The sequence below is a fragment of the Paramisgurnus dabryanus genome, chromosome 3, assembly GCF_030506205.2.
Source record: "Paramisgurnus dabryanus chromosome 3, PD_genome_1.1, whole genome shotgun sequence".
NCBI classification, from domain to species: domain Eukaryota; kingdom Metazoa; phylum Chordata; class Actinopteri; order Cypriniformes; family Cobitidae; genus Paramisgurnus; species Paramisgurnus dabryanus.
In genome coordinates this window covers 28,340,663-28,365,187 of record NC_133339.1, presented here as the reverse complement: position 1 = coordinate 28,365,187, position 24,525 = coordinate 28,340,663, and the positions used below count along the sequence as shown (strand labels likewise).

Below are 24,525 nucleotides of genomic sequence, written 5' to 3'. Positions count from 1 at the left end.
ACTTAATCTAAAGGGCCTAAATAGGCTGTTGCTGTACATCCCGACTGTAACTTAATCAAAAGGGCCCAAATAGGCTGTTGTTGTACATCCCAAACATAGCTTATTTGACAGGGCCCAAATAGGCTGTTGCTGGACAAGCCTTTTTTAGCCTAATTATGCAAAATTAAAATATGCAAATTACCCTATGACATCAGACACGCCCCCTTGTACACTTGTGAACGAAAAAACGCCATTTGAATTATGAATTATGACGAGTTTACACTCTATTTAACACTGTCCAGCAACAGCCTTTTGGGGCCCTTTCGAATAAGTTACAGCCGGGATGTCCAATGACAACCTAATCGACCATGTCGAATAAGTTGCGATTGGACTCTGGCAGGAGGTCCACCTTCGTGATCCAGGGTGCTCGACCCTTCCGACCAGGGAGCCCCATGGCCGGATACGGTGGTGTCCGACAACAGCCTAGTCTGGTCGCGTCGAATAAGTTACAGCCGGACAAGGTCGGCTTAAAAACTCTAAGTCCAAAACAGCATCCCGTTCATAACTTATTTGTATGGTCGAAATAAGCTGACACTGGGATCAACCTATGCTCCAAAACCTAAGTCGATGGGGGTTGACCAACTGTGGGAAATCTTTCGGGTTGACCAACGGTCGGAATTTCCATAAGGGCCGGGAGGATGGGGCTTTGTCCGGAGGGGGGGTGCTTAAGAGTGGGATGCCAGGGCCCAAACGGAGAGCCGGGTACGGTCTCTATGGAGCCCCAGGGTGTCCGACTCGGGGTCCGAGGGACCCCATGGTCGGGGACTGTGGTGTCCACCGACAGCCTATTCTGGTCGCGTCAAATAAGTTGCAGTTGGACACGGGCAGCTTATGCACATCCATGATCCAGGGGGGCTCTACCCGCCCAGCCCTTCCGACCAGGGAGCTCCAGGATCGTGTCCACCGACAGCCTATTCTGGTCGCGTCAAATAAGTTGCAGTTGGACACGGGCAGCTTATCCACATCCATGATCCAGGGGAGCTCTACCCGCCCAGCCCTTCCGACCAGGGAGCTCCAGGATCGTGTCCACCAACAGCCTAATCTGGTCGCGTCGAATAAGTTACAGCCGGACAAGATCGGCTTAAAAAAAAAGAAAGTCCAAAACAGCATCCCGTTCGTAACTTTTTACACGATCAAAATAAGCTGTCACCGGGATCGACCAACGCCACATCCATGATCCAGGGGGGCTCTACCCACCCAGCCCTTCTGACCGGGGAGCACCATGGTCGGATAGACCGTGTCCAACAACAGCTTATGCTGAGTCCATCAAATAAGTTACAACTGGACAAGCTGACCAAGAAACCTCTAACATCTGTCACTGGGTTTGACCAATGCCACATCCATGATCCAGGGCGCTCGACCCATCCAGCCCTTCCGACCAGGGAGCCCCATGGCCGGATACGGTGGTGTCCAACGACAGCCTAGTCTGGTCGCGTCGAATAAGTTACGACCGGACAAGATCGGCTTAAAAACTCTAAGTCCAAAACAGCATCCCGTCCGTAACTTTTTACACGATCAAAATAAGCTGTCACCGGGATCAACCCACGCCACATCCATGATCCAGGGTGCTCGACCCACCCAGCCCTTCCGACCGATGAGCACCATGGTCGGATAGACCGTGTCCAACAACAGCTTATGCTGAGTCCATCAAATAAGTTACAACTGGACAAGCTGACCAAGAAACCTCTCTAACATCTGTCACTGGGTTCGACCAATGCCACATCCACGATCCAGGGCGCTCGACCCACCCAGCCCATCCGACCAGGGAGCACCATGGCCGGATACGGTGGTGTCCAAAACAGCATCCCGTTCATAACTTATTACATGGGGAAAATAAGCTGTTACTGGACAACGTTAACGGGGTCGTATCTCGGCCGGGGAAGGTGCTACGGACACGGGGCACGGCTCGTCGGAAAGGTCTCTCGGCGGGGCGTCCGTGGGTGCCGGTCCCGAAGACCTCGGTCGAACGGGGCCGGAGCTACGGCCGTGGGAAAATCAAGGGAGGGACGCCGTATCTCGGCCGGGGAAGGTGCTACGGACACGAGGCACGGCTCGTCGGAAAGGTCCCTCCGCGGGGCGTCCGTGGGTTCCGGTCCCGATCGGCTAGAGTGAACGGTGCCGGAGCTACGGCCGTTGGAATACTAGGCCGTTTTTGTTCACTTCATCCCGCACGTAGCTTATTTTTACCCGTGGAATAAGTTACGAACGGACAAGATCGGGTGAAAAACTCTAAGTCCAAAACAGCATCCCAGTCATAGCTTAAATTGCTTAGGGATTTCGCGTCAAATACGTTACAGTCGGGATGTACAATGACAACCTATTCAACCGTGTCGAATAGGGTACATTTGGGATACAATTTCAAAAGATCATCCCGACTGTAACTTATTTGACGAGACTGAAATAGGCTGTTATTGTACATCCCGAATGTAGCTTATTTTGACCTGTAAAATAAGTTACGACCGGACAAGATCGGGTGAAAAACTCTAAGTCCAAAACAGCATCCCAGTCATAGCTTATTCAGCTTAAGTTCCATAAGCTGTCATTGTACATCCCGACTGTAACTTATTTGACAGGACCCAAATAGGCTGTTGCTGGACAAGCCGTTTTTAGCCTAATTATGCATAATTAAAATATGCAAATTACCCTATGACGTTAGACACGCCCCCCTGTAGGCGTGGTAACGAAAAAACGCCATTTGAATTATGAATTATGACGAGTTAACACTCTAATTAACACTGTCCAGCAACAGCCTATTTGGGCCCTTTCGAATAAGTTACAGTCGGGATGTACAACGGCAGCCTATTTTGGTAGCGTCAAATAGGTTATCGGCCGGGATGTCCAACGACAACCTAATCGACCATGTCAAATAAGTTGCATTTGGGATACAAATCCCGGTCGTAACTTAAATAGCTTGTGAGTTTTTGCGTCAAATAGGTTGTGGTCGGGATGTCCGATGGCAACCTATTCGGCCGTGTCAGATAAGTTACATTCGGAATATACATGTTAGACATCATCCCGACCGTCACTTATTCGAAGTTGTCGAATAGGCGGTCGCTGTACATCCCGGCCGCAACCTATTTTGACCCTTGAAATAATTTACGACCGGACGAGATCGGATAAAAAACACAAAGTCCAAAACGGCATCCCGGTCGTGGCCTAAATTGACCCGTGAAATAAGTTGCGACTGGCATCCCGGTCGTGGCCTAAACTGCCAGTCAAATGAGTTACGGTCAGGATGACCGCTGGCAACCTAATCGACCGTGTGAAATAAGTTACGTTTGGGATAGAAATTGAAAAATGGATCCCGACCGTAACCTATTTGACGCGACTAAACTAGGCTGTCGTTGTACATCCCGGTCGCAACCTATTTTGACCCTTAGAATAAGTTACGACCGGACAAAGGTTGTTGTTGTACCTCCCGGCCATAGCCTATTTTGACGAGGCGGAATAAGTTGCGACCGGACGAGATCGGTCGAAAACTCTAAGTCCAAAACGGCATCCCGTTCATAACTTATTTACCCGGTCAAAATAAGCTACGGCCGGACACGTCTCTGGCGGTCAGGGGGACGAAAGGCCGTCGTTTGGGTGGCGGACGGGAGCTAAGCGGTCAGGGGGACGGATAGGCCTTCCGCGGGAGAGCGTAGGCGGTCAGGGGGACAAATAGGCCTTCCGCGGGAGGCCCCAGGCGGACAGGGGGATGACCTCTGGGTCGTTTAAGCTGCTTCCGGGTCGTAGTCGGTCAGGGGGATGTTTAGGCCTTCCGCGGGATGCCCGTAAGCGACCCGCGGGAGTTTTAGGCCTTCCGCGGGAGGGAAGGCGACGATAGGTGGCGAACGGGATGCAAAGCCGTCGGATAAGTTGCGGGCGGGCCCTTGCGAAAGCGCACCAAGGGGGACGATAGGCGCTCGGCGGACGTCCCGGCCGTCACCTAAACTGATCGGTCGCCTAGGCCGCTGCCGGGAGGCGGGGCGCCCCCCTGTGGCGACCGCAGGCCACTGCGGCCGCCCCTTGCCAAAAGCGCACCAAGGGGGACGATATGCGTTCGGTGGGATGACACCCACCACCTAATCGACGACGTTGACTAAGCTGAGGCCGGGAGTGGTGGCGCCACCCCATGGCCGAGGCCCGAACTGCCCCTGACTCGACGTTCCGCAAGCCGTTTTTGGAAATTCGCCACGGGACCCCCGTGGGGTCTCGGGCCCCGAAACCTTCTCCGCGTCGTGCCAGGGGTGGGGTACGACCCCCCTGAGGCGTTTCGGGGGCGGGGAAAAATCATCTAGGGGGCGGCGCGCAACGTCCAAGACAAGCCTACCGTTCGCAGTCAGTTAAGCGGCTAAGACACCCCTGTGCGATTTCACTTCCCTAGGGCGAGCCATCCCGCCTAGATGATTGGTACTTTGGGTCTGCTAGAACAGAGCAGACCCAGCCACCGGTGCCTTTCTTCCCCGAGGTTCATGAGGAACTGACACGGTCGTGGAAAAATCCTTTTTCCTCCCGGAAGCGGCCGTATCAGCCCTCACCCCTCACCACCCTCGACGGCGGGGCCGCTAGAGGGTACACCGATCTCCCCCCGGTTGAGCGTCCCGTCGCGATGCAACTGTGTCCGGCCGGGTCCTCTTCCCATTGGCGAGATCGGCCGACCCTCCCCTCGCGGGCATGTAGGCACTCCTCTGCACTAACAGGATGTAACTACCGTGCTTGTGGGGAAGCGGCCTCTGCCATCCATGCCATGGCATTACTTCAGGTACACCAGGCTAAGGCACTGCGTGACCTGGACGAGGGTGGTCACGATTCGGCCGCATTTAAAGAGCTCCGTGCGGCTACTGACTTGGCGCTCAGAGCCACTAAGGTCACCGCACGGGCGGTCGGACGTGCGATGTCCACTTTGGTGGTCCAGGACCGCCATCTCTGGCTGTGCCTGGCCGACATGCGGGAGCAGGACCGTATTAAGCTCCTAGATGCTCCGGTGTCCCAGGCCGGCCTGTTCGGCAAAATTTTGCACAGGCGGTTTCCACCGCTCAGAAACAGACTGAGGCCATTGCGAAGATCCTGCCGCGTCGGAAACGTCCATCTGCCCCTTCGACGTCGGCACCTCAGTTTGCCTCTCGCCGAGGGCGTCCTGCGGCGGCCGCCCCCGTTCCTCCTCGGGGCACTTCTTCTAGGAAGCGAGGAACCGGCCGCCAGCAGCCCGCCCCGCCCGCTCAGCAGCCTGCCAAAAGAGGTGGAAAACGTAAGGCTAAACGACCCTGAGACGGGCGACCTGGAGATGGGGGGGATCGCTCTACGGGAGATGGTGAAGGCACCACTCCCCCCACCGGAGGAGGGCCGGGTGGGGAATCCTTGGTTTCAGTTTTTTTCTGTTCCGCCGGCTTTTCAGCCGGCACCCACAAAACCACAAAAAGAGCGAATTCCTCTTCCTTCTCCAGGTCTTCAGAGGAGCGTGAGAGCTACGGACGGGCACAAAACCCTATGTCCTCCTCCTCCTCTTTCGCCACCGGGTGTGTCACAACGGGTGAGTCTTCTACATCGAGATCTCCCCAGCTCTGCCCCCCATCAGGGGAAAAAGGTGAGTGGCACACCTCACAACACCTCCGTTGCTGTTATCACAGAGAGCGCAGCAACCGTTACATCCGCTCCCCTCGCCGCGGGTACTCCGGTCGTGCCGTTAATTCCCCTCGCTCGTATCTGGGGGCGTGGGAAGCGCTTCCCAGCCCGTCAAGATGGCTTTTACGCACGATTCGTCTCGGCTACGCGATTCAATTCGCCCGGCGCCCTCCCAAATTTGCGGGCATTCGGTTTACTACGGTGAAAAACGCCGACGCGCATGTTCTCCGTGCTGAGATCGCTGTTCTTTTGGCGAAAGATGCGATCGAACCGATCCCTCCAGCCGAGATGAAATCTGGGTATTACAGCCCTTATTTCATTGTACCCAAGAAAAGCGGCGGGTTGCGACCGATCCTGGACCTGCGTTTACTGAATCGAGCGCTTCACAAATTGCCATTCAAAATGCTGACGCACAAGAGCATATTTCAATGCATTCGTCCAAACGATTGGTTCGCAGCCATCGATCTGAAGGACGCGTACTTTCATGTCTCGATACTTCCTCGACACAGGCCGTTTCTCCGCTTCGCGTTCGAGGGGCGGGCATATCAGTACAAAGTCTTACCGTTCGGGCTTTCTCTCTCTCCCCGTGTATTCACGAAAGTAGTCGAGGGGGCATTAAAACCCCTGAGAGAGAACGGTGTGCGAATTCTAGCGTATCTCGACGATTGGTTAATAATAGCCCAGTCCCGTCAGATGCTTTGCGATCACACGGACCGTGTGTTAAAACACCTCGCCCGTCTCGGTCTTCAGGTCAACTGGGAAAAGAGCAAACTTTGCCCCACGCAGAGGATCTCTTTTCTCGGTATGGAACTGGATTCGGTCAGTTTAACCGCACGTCTAACAGAAGCGCGTGTGCAATCCATTCTGACTTGTCTAAATTCATTCAATGGCAAGAGCGCGGTCCCTCTGAAACAATTTCAGAAGCTCCTGGGTCATATGGCGGCAGCAGCGGCCGTGACACCGCTCGGGCTGCTCCATATGAGACCGCTTCAGCGTTGGCTTCACGACCGAATCCCGAGGAGAGCGTGGCTCACCGGCGCGCACCGCGTAACGATCACACCGACGTGCCGTCTCCATTTCACTCCGTGGTTAGACCCGTCATTCCTCAGAGCAGGGGTATCATTAAAACAGGTCTCCAGGCATGCCATTGTGTACACGGATGCCTCCAACACGGGGTGGGGAGCCACGTACGACGGGCATGCAGTTTCGGGTGTCTGGACGACATTCCAGAGACGCTGGCATATAAATTGCCTCGAGTTGTTGGCTGTGCATCTCGCTCTCATTCGTTTCAGCAACGAGCTTCGAGACAAGGATGTATTAATTCGCACCGACAACATTGCGACTGTTGCGTATATCAATCGCCAAGGCGGTTTGCACTCTCGTCACCTGTCGCATCTCGCCCGTCATCTCCTCCTTTGGAGTAAGAAGAATCTGAGGTCTCTTCGTGCAATTCACATCCCGGGGTCGCTCAATACAGCGGCAGATGCGCTCTCACGAGCAGCGCGTCCCGGCGAATGGCGGCTCCACCCCCAGACGGTTCAGCTAATTTGGGAACGTTTCGGCAAAGCACAGGTAGATCTGTTTGCCTCCCCAGAAACGACACATTGTCGCCTGTTCTATTCACTGAACGAGGGAACTCTCGGGGTGGATGCACTGGCACACAGCTGGCCGCGGGGTTTACGCAAATAAACCTTCCCCCCAGTGAGCCTCATTGCGCAAACACTGTGCAAAGTCAGGGAGGACGAGGAGCGCATTCTCTTAGTCGCGCCATATTGGGCAACCAGGAATTGGTTTCCAGAGCTCGCGCTCCTCGCGACAGCCCCTCCCTGGAAGATTCCCCTGAAGAAGGACCTTCTTTCTCAAGAAGGGGGCACATTATGGCACCCACGTCCCGATCTGTTGAACCTCCATGTGTGGTCGCTGGACGGGACGCGGAGGTTCTAAATGATTTACCGCAAGCGGTATCCAACACTATTTTTGCGGCGCGAGCGCAGTCTACTAGACAGGCTTATAAGCTTAAATGGAACCTGTTCGTTGTTTGGTGTGCTTCACAGTCAGAGGACCCCCGAGAATGCTCTATTAGAGTCGTGCTTTCATATCTTCAGCATCGTCTGGAGAAGAGGCTGTCACCTTCTACCATTAAAGTAGATATCGCGGCAATATCCGCGCACCACTCACCGATAAACGGTAGATCTGTGGGTCAGCACGATCTTGTTATTAAATTCCTAAGAGGTGCACGAAGGCTGAATCCTTCTCGCCCGCCCTCTATTCCTCCGTGGGACTTGTCCATGGTGCTGAAAGCACTCCAGCTTGCCCCATTCGAGCCTTTGCATTCTGTGAGTATCAAATTTCTCACAATGAAAACTTTAACTCTTCTTGCACTGGCTTCGGTTAAACGGATAGGGGATCTTCATGCATTCTCGGTCAACGATTCGTGCCTTCAGTTCGGGCCCGATAATATCAATGTAACATTGAGACCCAGGCCCGGCTACGTGCCCAAAGTTCCCACCACTCCTTTTAAGGATCAAGTGGTGAACTTACAAGCCCTGCCCCAGGAGGAAGCAGACCCAGCCATGGCTTTGTTATGCCCTGTGCGCGCTTTGCGTGTATATGTGGACCGAACTCAAAGCTTTAGAACCTCAGAGCAGCTCTTTGTCTGTTACGGTGGTCAGCAGAAAGGGAAGGCTGTCACTAAGCAGAGGATGTCTCATTGGATTGTAGACACTATCGCCCTCGCGTATGAAAAGCAGGGTGCCCCTTGCCCCTTTAATTTGAGAGCCCACTCTACTAGAAGTGTGGCATCATCTTGGGCATTTGCTCGTGGTTCCTCGCTAGCAGACATTTTTAGAGCGGCTGGCTGGGCGACACCTAACACGTTCACCTGATTTTACAGTGTTCGTATTGAGCCGGTATCCTCTCGTGTTCTCTCCTCAAACCGGTAGAAACACTCAGAGTCGGCTCCTGTGTCGGCTTGCAGCCTCCGTTTTGGTGCTGAACGACTGCGCCAATATGGAAGGCCATAAGGTCAAAACGTCACAAAATAAGGTTTTGCCTTTCCTCCATCGCCTTTTCAGTCGATGTTGCGGAGCATCGGCTGTCAGCCTCTCATTAGCTGTATTCCTGAAAACCTGTGTTTGGCTAGGCCCCCGTATAGCGCCCCCGTAAGGTGTCCTATGCGCGTATTCCGTGGAGCTAATCTACCACGTTTTCCCTTGCAGAGCCCGCTCTGCTCTCTCTAGTATAAATATAGTTATGAGAGTCACGTCATAGACCTACGGGCTATTTTTCGCCACCCATTCGTACAATCTCCTCTGGGTTGGCTCCGCAGCGTCTCCTAGTTCCGCCCAGGCTGGATTCGCTTCCCAGTTTGCCTAGTTCGCTATCGTGGGTTTAGGAACAAGTAGTGACCGGCCTTCTGCTGTAAGCCCAGGTTCCGCCTCTCGTAAAGTGAAGACGGAAGGTTTTACGCAGGCACTGGAAGGGTCAGCTCCAGTGGCGCTTTGGTAGGGATTCCCAATTCGTCGGTCACGACGTGACGTCGTAGTGACCGACTGAAAGGGAACGTCTCGGTTACATATGTATCCCTGAAGGAAGGGAACGGAGACGTCACGTCCCGTCGCCACAGTTGCTGTTCCACTGCTGAGTCGGCCGGCCCCTTTATTTTGCCGGCTTCTCAGCGAAAAAAAAAGCTGATTTGATTACTGCACCTGCCTCTCATTATATACCCGCGCGGCTGGGCAGCGCGGCAGGTGCAAATAATCTGCATGCCAATTTCATTGGCCTTTTTAATAGCTTCTCGAAGTAGATTTGCCACCGCGGAGCGGTTCCCAATTCGTCGGTCACGACGTGACGTCTCCGTTCCCTTCCTTCAGGGAACGAGGGTTACATATGTAACCGAGACGTTCCACAGTTTTAATGAATTTGCTATTATACAGTCTTGTTCAAAATAATAGCAGTACAATGTGACTAACCAGAATAATCAAGGTTTTTAGTATATTTTTTATTGCTACGTGGGAAACAAGTTACCAGTAGGTTCAGTAGATTCTCAGAAAACAAATGAGACCCAGCATTCATGATATGCACGCTCTTAAGGCTGTGCAATTGGGCAATTAGTTGAATTAGATGAAAGGGGTGTGTTCAAAAAAATAGCAGTGTGGCATTCAATCACTGAGGTCATCAATTTTGTGAAGAAACAGGTGTGAATCAGGTGGCCCCTATTTAAGGATGAAGCCAACACTTGTTGAACATGCATTTGAAAGCTGAGGAAAATGGGTCGTTCAAGACATTGTTCAGAAGAACAGCGTACTTTGATTAAAAAGTTGATTGGAGAGGGGAAAACCTATAAAGAGGTGCAAAAAATGATAGGCTGTTCAGCTAAAATGATCTCCAATGCCTTAAAATGGAGAGCAAAACCAGAGAGACGTGGAAGAAAACGGAAGACAACCATCAAAATGGATAGAAGAATAACCAGAATGGCAAAGGCTCAGCCAATGATCACCTCCAGGATGATCAAAGACAGTCTGGAGTTACCTGTAAGTACTGTGACAGTTAGAAGACGTCTGTGTGAAGCTAATCTATTTTCAAGAATCCCCCGCAAAGTCCCTCTGTTAAAAAAAAGGCATGTGCAGAAGAGGTTACAATTTGCCAAAGAACACATCAACTGGCCTAAAGAGAAATTGAGGAACATTTTGTGGACTGATGAGAGTAAAATTTTTCTTTTTGGGTCCAAGGGCCACAGGCAGTTTGTGAGACGACCCCCAAACTCTGAATTCAAGCCACAGTACACAGTGAAGACAGTGAAGCATGGAGCATGATATGGGCATGTTTCTCCTACTATGGTGTTGGGCCTATTTATCGCATACCAGGGATCATGGATCAGTTTGCATATGTTAAAATACTTGAAGAGGTCATGTTGCCCTATGCTGAAGAGGACATGCCCTTGAAATGGTTGTTTCAACAAGACAATGACCAATGAGTAAACAGGCAAAGTCTTGGTTCCAAACCAACAAAATTAATGTTATGGAGTGGCCAGCCCAATCTCCAGACCTTAATCCAATTGAGAACTTGTGGGGTGATATCAAAATTGCTGTTTCTGAAGCAAAACCAAGAAATGTGAATGAATTGTGGAATGTTGTTAAAGAATCATGGAGTGGAATAACAGCTGAGAGGTGCCACAAGTTGGTTGACTCCATGCCACACAGATGTCAAGCAGTTTTAAAAAACTGTGGTCATACAACTTAATATTAGTTTAGTGATTCACAGGATTGCTAAATCCCAGAAAAAAAAATGTTTGTACAAAATAGTTTTGAGTTTGTACAGTCAAAGGTAGACACTGCTATTTTTTTGAACACACCCCTTTCAACTAATTGCCCAATTGCACAGCCTTAAGAGCGTGCATATCATGAATGCTGGGTCTTGTTTGTTTTCTGAGAATCTACTGAACCTACTGGTAACTTGTTTGCCACGTAGCAATAAAAAATATACATATACATATATATAGTCACATTGTACTGCTATTATTTTGAACAAGACTGTATGTGGAAAAATATGAATAAGTAAAAGTGATCCCAAAACTTCTGAATGGGTAGTCAATGTTACCTAAGCTAGTTAAACATAAAAATTATAATACTGCTAGGTGTAATTGCATAGCAGGCTACATAATTATAAATTATACTTCATTAATATATAGCAGTATACATACTTTTATCCTCTGTTTGTTTCTCCTCATCTTTCCTCTTTTAACCTGGGAACTTTGATGGCAATTTTTCTTATCTGTAGTTTATGTGTTGCATTACATCTACGGCTCTGCCTCATATTATGCGGTGTCTCCATTAGAAGTTGTGACTTGTTGAGCCCCACCGCAGCTCTTCTCTGAGTAACAGCTGATGTTCACCCGGAAGTAACAAATCTTCTCTGGACAAACACTACAAAGTCCCGACCAGATTAACTGATCGCATGGTGACAATGATATGATTGACTCGCGGTTCAGATGAGGAATTAAAGTCCGATCACGCATTCCGTTATCCTCGCAATCACGGAGCGTGCAAGGCTCATAGCTGCGTAGCAACGGGTGACGCGACCCACGCCACGGAGCGCAACTTCCGCTCCCGAGCACTTTAGAAAGTAAGAAACGCCTTGACTCGTTTTAACGCGCGTTGTTAGACGCGACATGTGAACGAACCCTTAAACTTTTAAATTAAAAATGAAATGAATATGAAAAAAAGTTAATAAAAATCTTTCTGCGGGCCAGATTATGTTATATTGTTGAAAGGTGCCGGAGTTTGAGACCACTGATTTAGAAACATAAAATCCAGGTTGTTTGTGGTTATTAACTCTTTCACCGCCAGCGTTTAAAAAAAAAGTTGCCAGCCAGCGCCAGCGTTTTTCATGATTTTCACCAAAGTTTAATGCCTTCCAGAAAATGTTCTTCTTTAAATATATAAACATACGATATACCAAATGAAAGAACAGACCCTCTGCTTTCAAACAAAAAAAACCGTTTCATCCTACCCAGAGGCGATTCTAGGGTTAGAGCTTTAGGGGTGCTGAGCACCCAATGAGCTCCGCTGCCACCACTCACTCTTTTTTCCTACAGAAACCAATAATATGTCTATTGTAAAATAACTATCATTTTAACATTGGTTCAACTAACTCCAAAATCCAGATTTTTTTGGAGACCTTTCAGGCATGAAAACGGGTCAGGGGTGAAAAAGATGAGAAGAAAATTACCCCTCTAGGGTCCGCGAGCATGCTCCCCCTTAGAATTTTTTTAAATTACATATTTTAAAGCATCAATCTGATGAGTTTTGAGATGCATTTTTTTGCCAACCTTTTAATTTCTAATTAGTGGCGAGCTAGCACTTTTTTGCCATTAATGCCATATTAAAGTATCAGGACAAAAGGTGGGCTAACGTTACAGCAGCAGTGTGGGTATGGTTTTATGTGGATATACAGTGTGTCGTTTTAAGCCTTTGTCAAAATGACAAATCTCCTAATTTATAACTTTTATGCCTACAACATATGGTAGGTTAATTTATAGTTTAATTTGCAGCTTTTCTTTTAACAGTCCTTTAATTGAACCATTACCTTTACTATATGTCTAAAACAAAACACTTGTGACTCCTGCACTGAGGGTTAAAAACGTTATCCCCTTCAAATTAATCTACATGTGATCAACTAAAAAAATTGTTATTGTCTAGTTTGATAGTCAGACAGTTAGTGATTTCACACATAACTTACCGGTACTGGTGGTATAGTGATATGTAGTTTGTTTTCACTCTGTTCCAAACGCCATGTTTTCATGACGACTGACCAGAAAAGACGCATGTGACGTCATGTTTACATTACTCCCGATTGTTAAAATAAGTCTAAAATTAATGATAAATCATACAATAAACTTTAACAACGGAGACACACGTATGCAACTACCCACTGAGACGCACAAAACTGCATGCGTCTGGCGGAAGAACATTGTAACCGGCACTACTTCTCTCCGTTTAAGTCTATGGACGAGTCACCCAGGTACTGTACTACTCCGCAACGCGCGGGTACCCGCCGGACTAAAATAATCCGAAAATAAACACTTATTATACGTGTACCATGGTGATTCAGTATAAGACAAAAACACGGCTTGAAAGATTGATTCGTGATGTACTCGCTCATTATAAAAATAACGTAAACATTTTGTAAGATTTGAACAAAAAAGCATACCTGTCAAGTTTTGGATTTGAAAATAAGGGAAATTTTCCGGCGCCCACCGCGAACAGTCCCACCACCAACCCAAACAAGCTCCAGTATTCCTTACATTTTAAGACTGGTGAGGGCCGGATAATATTTTTTAAACCTTAGTGCTGATAATTGTGTTAAAATTAACTAAACAAACTAATTAATTAGCAAGAAAACTAGTGAAACACACAGCTCTGTGAAAACTGCATTTCTTAAGTCACACTCATACTGTACATACTATACACACAAATTTGCATCTGTACAAAACCCACTGGCATTAGTTTGAAAAGCCTTATTTTAACTTCTTTTGCATTATACCTTAATGCCAAAATTATTTATAAACCATTCACGTTTCTTTGTAATGAGAACAGTCATTTAGAAAATGAAAATGCTAGATGGGGCAGTGGCCCAAACCAAAAAGGGCACTACAGGGGGTGGTACTATTAGTATGGTTTTAATAAAGTATTATAAATAAATGATGTGTTACTATATTACTAGCATCAATTTAGACAAGTGATTACAAGTGATTATAATGGGAAAATATAATAACAAGAATTAAAGCGTGACAATAGATATTCAATATGATTTACCTGCTGGCTTGATGGAGCTTTGAATTAATGTTTGCAATGTTGAACTGCCTTTAGCAGCCTCTCTTTCCGTTCTCTGTCTTTATTTTGTGAAGCCATTGGTGTTTTTGGTATTTTTTGTCTACAAAGTGTGCCAACAACAGCAAATGTAGTGTTTATGTTAACTTAGATCTGACCGGGAACATTTAATGCATTGTTACGATAATAATCTGGATATTTTGTTGCTGTTTGCTTGCTAACTTGTTAGCACTTTTAGAACACCGACAGCAAATCATTAACCAAAGAAATACATAAACAAACTTCCAAATTAGTAATTCTGCGGTTTAACAACTGATATATTATGTAATAAATCTACCTGTTAATGCAACAAACTTCAGACAGAAACTGTCGTCTTCGCTCTCCAGGCAGAGAGTGCACACAGAGATGCTGCGGAGCGGGTGGGAAAACACGAAGTGGATTAGTGGAATTAGTGGATCTTTAGCGATCTGGGATTGGGAATGTTTTTTTATTACTCCGCCCGGGCATTATTATTTTTGTAATAATGAAGGTTAAAATACGGGTGATTTACGGGAAAATACTAATACGGGAGGACGGCGGGAAAGAAGGGTAAAATACGGGACTTTCCCGGCCAAAACGGGATACTTGACAGGTATGAAAAAGTTGCATCACAACACTTTTAACTGATTCTCTCTCTGCGTGTGTTTCGCGCTCGGGCTAAGCGATGGTACAGAGAAGTAAAAGAAGAGGATGACACCATTTGCTAAGCGGGGAGGTTTTCATTTTCTACCTTAACATATACATTTTAAACCACAAATTACGGAGTATGTTTTGGACATTATTTAACCTTGTCAAAGACGAACGAACATTTAAGAATAAATAAATTTCTTGCTCCAAGTTTTAGGCGTGCTGAGCTCCTTTTTAGGGGTGCTGAAGCACCCCTAAAAAGGGGCTAGCCTCGCCCATGATCCTACCTTTAGTGGTTCTTTTGCAATCAGCTTTTGAATATGGGTAGGTTTTTGCAAAAACACCATATTTTGAGCAAAAAGCAGAGATAATTCCATTTTTATGACGGACTTTTCATATAGATCTCATTCAGAGCGATCTTTAAAACAGACACGGACATGCAGCAGCTTGCCATAGGGCAATACTTCCGGTTTTAAAAAGTTGCGGAAGGGCGCCACCTGGTGGATAATAGCGGTATTGCGGAAAGACGGAAAATCTCGTCATTGGCGCGGAAGCGTTTTCTCTTAATTTACGAGATATCTCGTCAATGGCGGGGAAAGAGTTAAGTCGCTGACTAGAAGTGATTTATTTTTAAGTGAACAGATGTTTAAAATTGCTAACTTAACAGTACTCATTTTTTCCCTAACAGAGATCTTAGTTTGATATGTCACAGGCAGCAGATTAGATTTATTTGCCACACGGTTTGATACAGCCTTAGGCTTTCTATCATGTGCTAAAACAGAAATAGAGAAAGATATAGGCACAATGGCCCTCATTTATCAAAAGTGCGTACACCAAATTTCCAGCGTACACCTTGCGTACACCCAAAACCACGGTGACTTTGAGATTTATCAATATGGACGTTGGCGTACGGCACGCTCAAATCCTACGCCAGCTCAGGAGGTGGTGTACGCACATTTTGAGTTAGTGCAGAAATGCGCAAAAACTTCCTAACACCACAAAACGTACTGACAAACTAAAATATATGATATATTATGACCCACTGTAAAAAACATAGTAATTATAAACTTCAGTGTTTATTTTTATGCAACAATGTTCATTAATTTGTAAGACTTTACCAAAGCATTTGATTTGTATGCATATGTATTCCTTCAGTTGAGAGCCTGTGCGCTTTACCTGATGTTTCAGAGCGAGCATGTGAACGGAGCTTAGTGGGAGCGGAGCGTTGAGCGGTGCGGTAATATTACCATCAAAGCGCCTTTCCGAAAATTCTGCTCCCTCAGCACCGCTCGTTGAACCCAGAACGCCCTTTGATAATTTGCTAGTTCGAGAATCTGTTAAAACGTCTAGCAATAAGTTATGGAATTCAAGCCTTATACATAAATGTAAAGTAAAAATCAAAGTTAAGATTGAGCAGGAAGAAAAAATTGAAAGGGACTGCGGAGAGACTGTAAAGAGTTAGCAAATATTCTTCCTGGAATCTGAAGCGGCACACTGCAAGAAAGCACAAGGATGTGCTACGAAAACATGGTAATGCAATAAAAGGTAAGCTAGTTACGTACCATTCGATGATAAATAAATACAGATGAGGTAAGGTAAAATGCTTGTGTTGAATGGAGCCGTAAATCCGATCATGATGACATGCGGACAATATTATGGCCACGAATAATTTTTTATGCTATGGACACTTCTTTTTTTTATTTAGTCTAAAGTATGGCCATAAATTTAGAATTTGTTCCCAATATTCAACAGTTTGTTCCTTGGAATTAATTATTATAATATTTAGAATATTTCGTAATTACTATTACAATTATTATTACTTCAAATTATGAATTAGCTTAGCTAAAACATGTGGATGTCGTGGAAACAAATTGTTAATTTGAATTATATCCGGAGCTCCGTATCAAACTGGATCTAAGATACAGCTAACAAACAACTGTATGTAAATACAGAACAACACACTACAAAAGTTACTACATCATTTTAAAATATTATATAAAAAAAATTAACTGAACCATTAAGCAGACATAGAATTTAGATGTAGGCAACAGTAAATAATAATAATAATAAATAATTATTCTTCTAAATATCAATTAATAATAAAAATAATAATAAGAATTACAAATTGTCATCCAATTATTAATGTGTCTTTAATCCCACTCTTTAAACTGCCAAATAAAACAATTTTGTTTCTTTTCACTTCCCCGGATTCTCTTTGCCGTCTTTCGTGTGTCAATGGCGTAAAATGAGGGCGTGGGGGAGGCGGAGACTTGAATTTATATGGGCTTGTTATTCTAATGACGCTCGTTTTCGGCCGCGGCATTTATGAAGGGCAGATATGGCGTACACCTGAATATCAACGGTACGCACAGTTTCATAAATCAGGCGGTGAGAGGAGTGTAAGCATAATCTTACGTCAACATATACGCCCGTTTCTACGCAAGAATGATAAATGAGGGCCATTGAGTTCCTGCTTTTTATGTATACAATTGAAAGTATTAGTATTTTCATAGCAGAAACTCGACACACATTACTGAGAGCCGTTATCAGTTGTTTTTGGTTCACCTACATCAGATGGAGGAGGGTGTGTGTCTTGGCGTTGTGTCTGAGACCGAAGAGCTCTCACAGGACGAGAAGGGGGAGCTGGGCCCACTGGTTTTGGTGGTTGTGGGGCTTGCCGTTTTCTGGTCGAAAGCTGGGGGCTCGCAGCAATAGAGTGGGATAGTTTAGTTCCAGCATAAACCAAATCCTCCATTTTTCCGGAGAATGTCAAAAGCGGGGGTGCTGGAGAGAGGAATGACATATCTAGTGAGGAGGAGTCCTGTTGCTCTGATGTGACCGGAGGCTGTGATATGTTGTCCTGGTTTCCCTGGCTGTTTTCCAGAAAGTCGTCCTTGGGTGCTGAATCTTGGAGCAGTTCTAATCTGACACAGTCTGACTGTGGTGAGCTCTGTGGGCAGGACTCAGCTGAGATTGTGTCCATGAGCAGTGGTTGTTGTGGCTGCGTGGTGTTATCTCTGTCCTTGTGGGATATGTCGACGTCATGTCCATTCAGGTGCTGAAAAGAAGTCCTGTGGTCATTCATACTCTGTCCAGGTGTGTGTGGTTGAGGTGATGAAGGGAGAAATAGATATTGTCCTTTAGCACTCTTGCACCCAGTCTGTTTGGGTGGATGCCATCCTGTTTAAATAGTTGTCTCTGACTCCAGAAAAGATTGAAGTTGTTGATAAAGTTCAGTCCCTTAATGTTGCAGGTTTTTTGCAGCCATGTATTAAGTCCAAGCAACCGTGAAAACCTATTTGTTCCTCTTGCTGGAAGTGGTCCACTAATGAATGGCTGAACTTTCACTGTTCTGAGTGTTTCAAAAAGTTTGTTGAAATCCCTCTTAAAGAGTTCAGATTGCTCTTTGTGAATATCATTCTTCCCCAAATGAATGACAACTCGATTTACAGTCTAATGTTTCATCAGAATGTTTTGAAGTTCCATGTTTACATCAGAAACAGTTGCTTGTGGAAGGCAGCACGTAGTTGAGTCCCTGTTGCTAATGTTTCTGATAAGTGAGTCGCCCAATATCAGAGTTCTGAGTTCTGGGCTCGGATGCGCTCTGCGCTGAGTGCCGCTGTCTGCTCGATCTTGAGCGGCAGTTAGCATCAGTGTTAGCTGCTGGCTGATTTGATCGGTGTTCAATCACATTTATCACATTTGGGGATTCCTCACTCATATTCATTAATATTTCAAATCTGTTCTCAAGATGTATAGGTGGTGGTAGAAAGTCAGTGTTTCCAATCCTTGTCATAGCTGTATCTGGGGTAGAGGAAGCTACTGCGGCAAAATGTGATGCTCGTGACAGTCTGATTTCTCAAGTGATTTTGGGTCTTGCTTCCTGTTTGTACCATTGATTAGTGTGTTGATCATTAGATTTATGGGACTCACCGGCTGTATGCTGAGGGCGTCCATGATGACGAAGCTCTGTTGTGTGTTCCGTCTGGTTTTGGAGTCCTGTAAGTAACTTTGTTTCAAGAACAGCAATCCTTTGTAAAAGTCTGTGGCAGTTTGTGCAGCAAGTAGATTTTTGATGAAGCATTTCTTTTTTTTATCCTTTTGAATGAAGGCATCTGTGTTTTTCCTTCTGGAATGTAAGCTGATGGCGGTGGGAGGCTAGACAGATGAAAAATTCCACTTTTTTGTAATCCTCCAGTCCCGAAAGTTTAACGTTGATGCCAAGCTTTGTTGTTTGAGCACTATGCTGATTTGCTGAAGAGCAAAGTGCAGAGCAGTAAGCAAGAGCGTCCGAACTGTAGCGAAGCAGGAAGATAAATGCGTGTTGCAACTACGGTAGCCGTTATGTAATCACTGATCTCCCTGTCCGTTTCAGCTGGTTCACGTGTTCTGAATGAAAACACGTTGTGGAAACGCGTTGGTAGGCAAATGCTTTTTGTCCCTCTCTGCTATTATAGTTTAACAATACGGCGGAACGACATGGAAGCCTCCTTGGACTTACCCGTTCAATGTAAGTAAAGAGGAGAAATTCTAAGCTTACAAAGAAAAGTCAGATCACTGGCAGAGGTCATTTGACACCAACGAGGACATATTTATGAATAAAGACATTGATTTTGATTAATAAAACACTTAAAATCCTACTTATTGCCCCTTTAACTTGAAGTATACTTTTTCGTAAGGGATGCTACAGTAAATACTTCTTTCTAGAAAATAAATATTTTGGATATATATTACTGTTCAAAAGTTTATGGTGGTTAGTAAATGCGGAATAACGGAATAACACAAATTATTTGAGTTACTTTAAAGTAGCCACTCTTTGCCTAAACTTTGTAAAAATGTACCCTTAGACATTTATCAAATGTCTTCTTGGAGGTTCACTCTCACTCACTGCTTCTTAAACATTTCAGAAAAAAAATTATTGTGGTGTTTTTTTCATTATTATTTGTTTTAATTAGTCTATTTCAAAAACATTATGTTATGTGTCCAGCATTGAAATAAACATTTACATCAAAATAACTCTTAAAACTTGTGAATTTTATCCCAACAGTCTGTGCTCTGAGTTCTCCATCTGGTAAGTAGACTCTTTTCCTCTTTAACTGCCTTTCCCTCATCTATAACTTAAAACTCAGATTTTCCTTTATTTAATTTTTTTAAGCTGCAATATGTAACTTTTCAATTAAAAATAAACAAAAATCAATTACTGAGTAAGTACATAAAAATATGTGTATTCAATACTTACATGTGCTTAGTTCACTATCCTGATTCACAAAGGTAAGGTTATAATAATGATTTATAATTTGAGTCGTCAGGCCAATTTTTTTCTGTAAAAAAATCAATCAAATCAAAATTAATATTTGCATATATATATATATATATATATATATATATATATATATATATATATATATATATACCATGGGCGAGGCTAGCCCCTTTTTAGGGGTGCTTCAGCACCCCTAAAAAGGAGCTCAGCACCCCTAAAACTTGGAGCAAGAAATGTATTTATTCTTAAATGTTCGTTCGTCTTTGACAAGGTTAAATAATGTCCAAAACATACTCCGTAATTTGTGGTTTAAAATGTATATGTTAAGGTAGAAAATGAAAACCTCCCCGCTTAGCGAATGGTGTCATCCTCTTCTTTTACTTCTCTGTACCATCGCTTAGCCCGAGCGCGAAACACACGCAGAGAGAGAATCAGTTAAAAGTGTTGTGATGCAACTTTTTCATACCTGTCAAGTATCCCGTTTTGGCCGGGAAAGTCCCGTATTTTACCCTTCTTTCCCGCCGTCCTCCCGTATTAGTATTTTCCCGTAAATCACCCGTATTTTAACCTTCGTTATTACAAAAATAATAATGCCCGGGCGGAGTAATAAAAAAACATTCCCAATCCCAGATCGCTAAAGATCCACTAATTCCGCTAATCCACTTCGTGTTTTCCCACCCGCTCCGCAGCATCTCTGTGTGCACTCTCTGCCTGGAGAGCGAAGACGACAGTTTCTGTCTGAAGTTTGTTGCATTAACAGGTAGATTTATTACATAATATATCAGTTGTTAAACCGCAGAATTACTAATTTGGAAGTTTGTTTATGTATTTCTTTGGTTAATGATTTGCTGTCGGTGTTCTAAAAGTGCTAACAAGTTAGCAAGCAAACAGCAACAAAATATCCAGATTATTATCGTTACAATGCATTAAATGTTCCCGGTCAGATCTAAGGTAACATAAACACTACATTTGCTGTTGTTGGCACACTTTGTAGACAAAAAATACCAAAAACACCAATGGCTTCACAAAATAAAGACAGAGAACGGAAAGAGAGGCTGCTAAAGGCAGTTCAACATTGCAAACATTAATTCAAAGCTCCATCAAGCCAGCAGGTAAATCATATTGAATATCTATTGTCACACTTTAATTCTTGTTATTATATTTTCCCATTATAATCACTTGTAATCACTTGTCTAAATTGATGCTAGTAATATAGTAACACATCATTTATTTATAATACTTTATTAAAACCATACTAATAGTACCACCCCCTGTAGTGCCCTTTTTGGTTTGGGCCACTGCCCCATCTAGCATTTTCATTTTCTAAATGACTGTTCTCATTACAAAGAAATGTGAATGGTTTATAAATAATTTTGGCATTAAGGTATAATGCAAAAGAAGTTAAAATAAGGCTTTTCAAACTAATGCCAGTGGGTTTTGTACAGATGCAAATTTGTGTGTATAGTATGTACAGTATGAGTGTGACTTAAGAAATGCAGTTTTCACAGAGCTGTGTGTTTCACTAGTTTTCTTGCTAATTAATTAGTTTGTTTAGTTAATTTTAACACAATTATCAGCACTAAGGTTTAAAAAATATTATCCGGCCCTCACCAGTCTTAAAATGTAAGGAATACTGGAGCTTGTTTGGGTTGGTGGTGGGACTGTTCGCGGTGGGCGCCGGAAAATTTCCCTTATTTTCAAATCCAAAACTTGACAGGTATGCTTTTTTGTTCAAATCTTACAAAATGTTTACGTTATTTTTATAATGAGCGAGTACATCACGAATCAATCTTTCAAGCCGTGTTTTTGTCTTATACTGAATCACCATGGTACACGTATAATAAGTGTTTATTTTCGGATTATTTTAGTCCGGCGGGTACCCGCGCGTTGCGGAGTAGTACAGTACCTGGGTGACTCGTCCATAGACTTAAACGGAGAGAAGTAGTGCCGGTTACAATGTTCTTCCGCCAGACGCATGCAGTTTTGTGCATCTCAGTGGGTAGTGGCATACGTGTGTCTCCGTTGTTAAAGTTTATTGTATGATTTATCGTTAATTTTAGACTTATTTTAACAATCGGGAGTAATGTAAACATGACGTCACATGCGTCTTTTCTGGTCAGTCGTCATGAAAACATGGCGTTTGGAACAGAGTGAAAACAAACTACATATCACTATACCACCAGTACCGGTAAGTTATGTGTGAAATCACTAACTTTCTGACTATCAAACTAGACAATAACAATTTTTTTAGTTGATCACATGTAGATTAATATGAAGGGGATAACGTTTTTAACCCTTAGTGCAGGAGTCACAAGTGCTTTGTTTTAGACATATAGTAAAGGTAATGGTTCAATTAAAGGACTGTTAAAAGAAAAGCTGCAAATTAAACTATAAATTAACCTACCATATGTTGTAGGCATAAAAGTTATAAATTAGGAGATTTGTCATTTTGACAAAGGCTTAAAACGACACACTGTATATCCACATAAAACCATACCCACACTGCTGCTGTAACGTTAGCCCACCTTTTGTCCTGATACTTTAATATGGCATTAATGGCAAAAAAGTGCTAGCTCGCCACTAATTAGAAATAAAAAGGTTGGCAAAAAAATGCATCTCAAAACTCATCAGATTGATGCTTTAAAATATGTAATTTAAAAAAATTCTAAGGGGGAGCATGCTCGCGGACCCTAGAGGGGTAATTTTCTTCTCATCTTTTTCACCCCTGACCCGTTTTCATGCCTGAAAGGTCTCCAAAAAAATCTGGATTTTGGAGTTAGTTGAACCAATGTTAAAATGATAGTTATTTTACAATAGACATATTATTGGTTTCTGTAGGAAAAAAGAGTGAGTGGTGGCAGCGGAGCTCATTGGGTGCTCAGCACCCCTAAAGCTCTAACCCTAGAATCGCCTCTGATATATACTATATATATATATATATATATATATATATATATATATATATATATATATATATATATATATATAAGAGAGAGAGAGAGAGAGAGAGAGAGAGAGAGAGAGAGCAGGGGTGTCAAACATGCGGCCCGCGAAGGTGTCCAATCCAATGATTTATACAGTTTTATTAAATATTAAATACATATTTTAAAACCCTTTTAGGCGGCTGTCTAGTTCGTTTTTAATATGAGAGACTTGCGGAAAGCAGCAAAACGCGGAACATAGAGTAAACACGGTGCCCCAAAATCCGTTTTATTGTTACCGCTCCGCTAAAGATCTACCGATTCTGGTAATCCACTTCGTGTTTTCCCGCACGCTCCGCAGCATCTCTGTGTCCGCTCTCTGCCTGGAGAGCGAAGACGACAGTTTCCGAAGTTCGTTGCATTAACAGGTAGATTCATTACATTATATCAGTTGTTAAACCGCAGAATTAGTCATTTGTAAGTATGTTTATGTATTTCTTCCGGTAATGATTTGCTGTCAGTGTTCTAAAAGTGCTAACAACTTAGCAAGCAAACAACAACAAAATATCTACATTCTTATTAACGTTACAATGCTTGTCTAGTCCATTTAATGTTCCCGATCAGATCTAATTTAATATAAACACTAAATTTGCTGTTGTTGGCACACTTTGTAGACAAAAAATACAAAAAACACCAATGCCTTCACAAAATAACGTCAGAGAACGGAAAGAGAGGCTTTTAGCAGCAGTTCAACATTGCAAACATGGATTCAAAGCTCCATCAAGCCAGCAGGTAAATCATATTGAATATTTAGCAGATTGTCACACTTTAATTCTTATTATATTTCCCATTATAATCACTTGTCTAAGTTGATGCTAGTAATATAACACATAGGGCCAGATTTACTAAACAGGGCAAATTAGCGCATGAGTGCAATTCCAAAAATGCGCTGATGGGAGTGGTGATATCTGCGGGTTATTTACTAAAAAAGCGCTAATTAAATAACACAGGCGCAACAGCTGATTTCCATAATGACCAACCAATCTACTAAGAGCAGCGCAAATTAGCGCATGGTTGCAAATAAGCAGAGATGATGCTCCTGCAGGTGCATGTGATATACAGGCCGATAAATAAAGGCAGAGAGACGCGTGAACTTATCTGGTAAAATGATGGCGGAAAAGACCAAGGAGAGGCAGCGGAGGGAGAAGTTTTCTGCCCAAGAACTGGATGTGTTAGTAGAGGAGTGTAGTAATTATAGTAAAATGCTTCAAAATCGCAATGTCCAAACTGCTCGCAAAAAGGACATTTGGAACTGTATTGCGAAAAAGGTAAATGCAATAGGGGGTAAATCGCGTTCCGCTGATGAAATTAAGAAAAGATGGCATGACCTAAGGAGACGTACAAAAGAAAAGGTCGCTTTTAATAAAGCAGCAGTGAAGAAGACCGGTGGTGGTCCTATTGAGGAAATGCCCCTGACGCCTTTAGAGGACTTCAGCACCACGGACAACGCAGGTGAAAATGCGGATTGTGAAATTCCAGCTAACGTAGCCACAGTAGACTGAAAAGAACCGGAGGACAAAAAATGAAGTGTTGCAAGAAGTTTTGAAACACCTGGGATTGCGTGACTCCTTCTAGTTGAGGGCTCCAGATCGTCTTGTATTTCTTCCAGCAAATTTAGAATAACATGGCTTGGCAAACGAAA

At 44.4% G+C, this 24,525-nt stretch overlaps 1 protein-coding gene across 3 annotated transcripts in view; it reads left to right on the top strand.

Moving 5' to 3' along the window:
* LOC135760194 (scavenger receptor cysteine-rich domain-containing group B protein-like) overlaps window positions 1-24,525 on the top strand; it is a 67,223-nt gene that overhangs the window by 3,751 nt on the left and 38,947 nt on the right. For all 3 annotated transcript variants that reach the window (XM_065274120.2, XM_073813982.1, XM_065274119.2), the window contains exon 2: window positions 19,687-19,710. In XM_065274120.2, coding sequence (XP_065130192.2) covers window positions 19,687-19,710 — 24 coding nt within the window. The remainder of the gene's footprint in view (window positions 1-19,686; window positions 19,711-24,525) is intronic.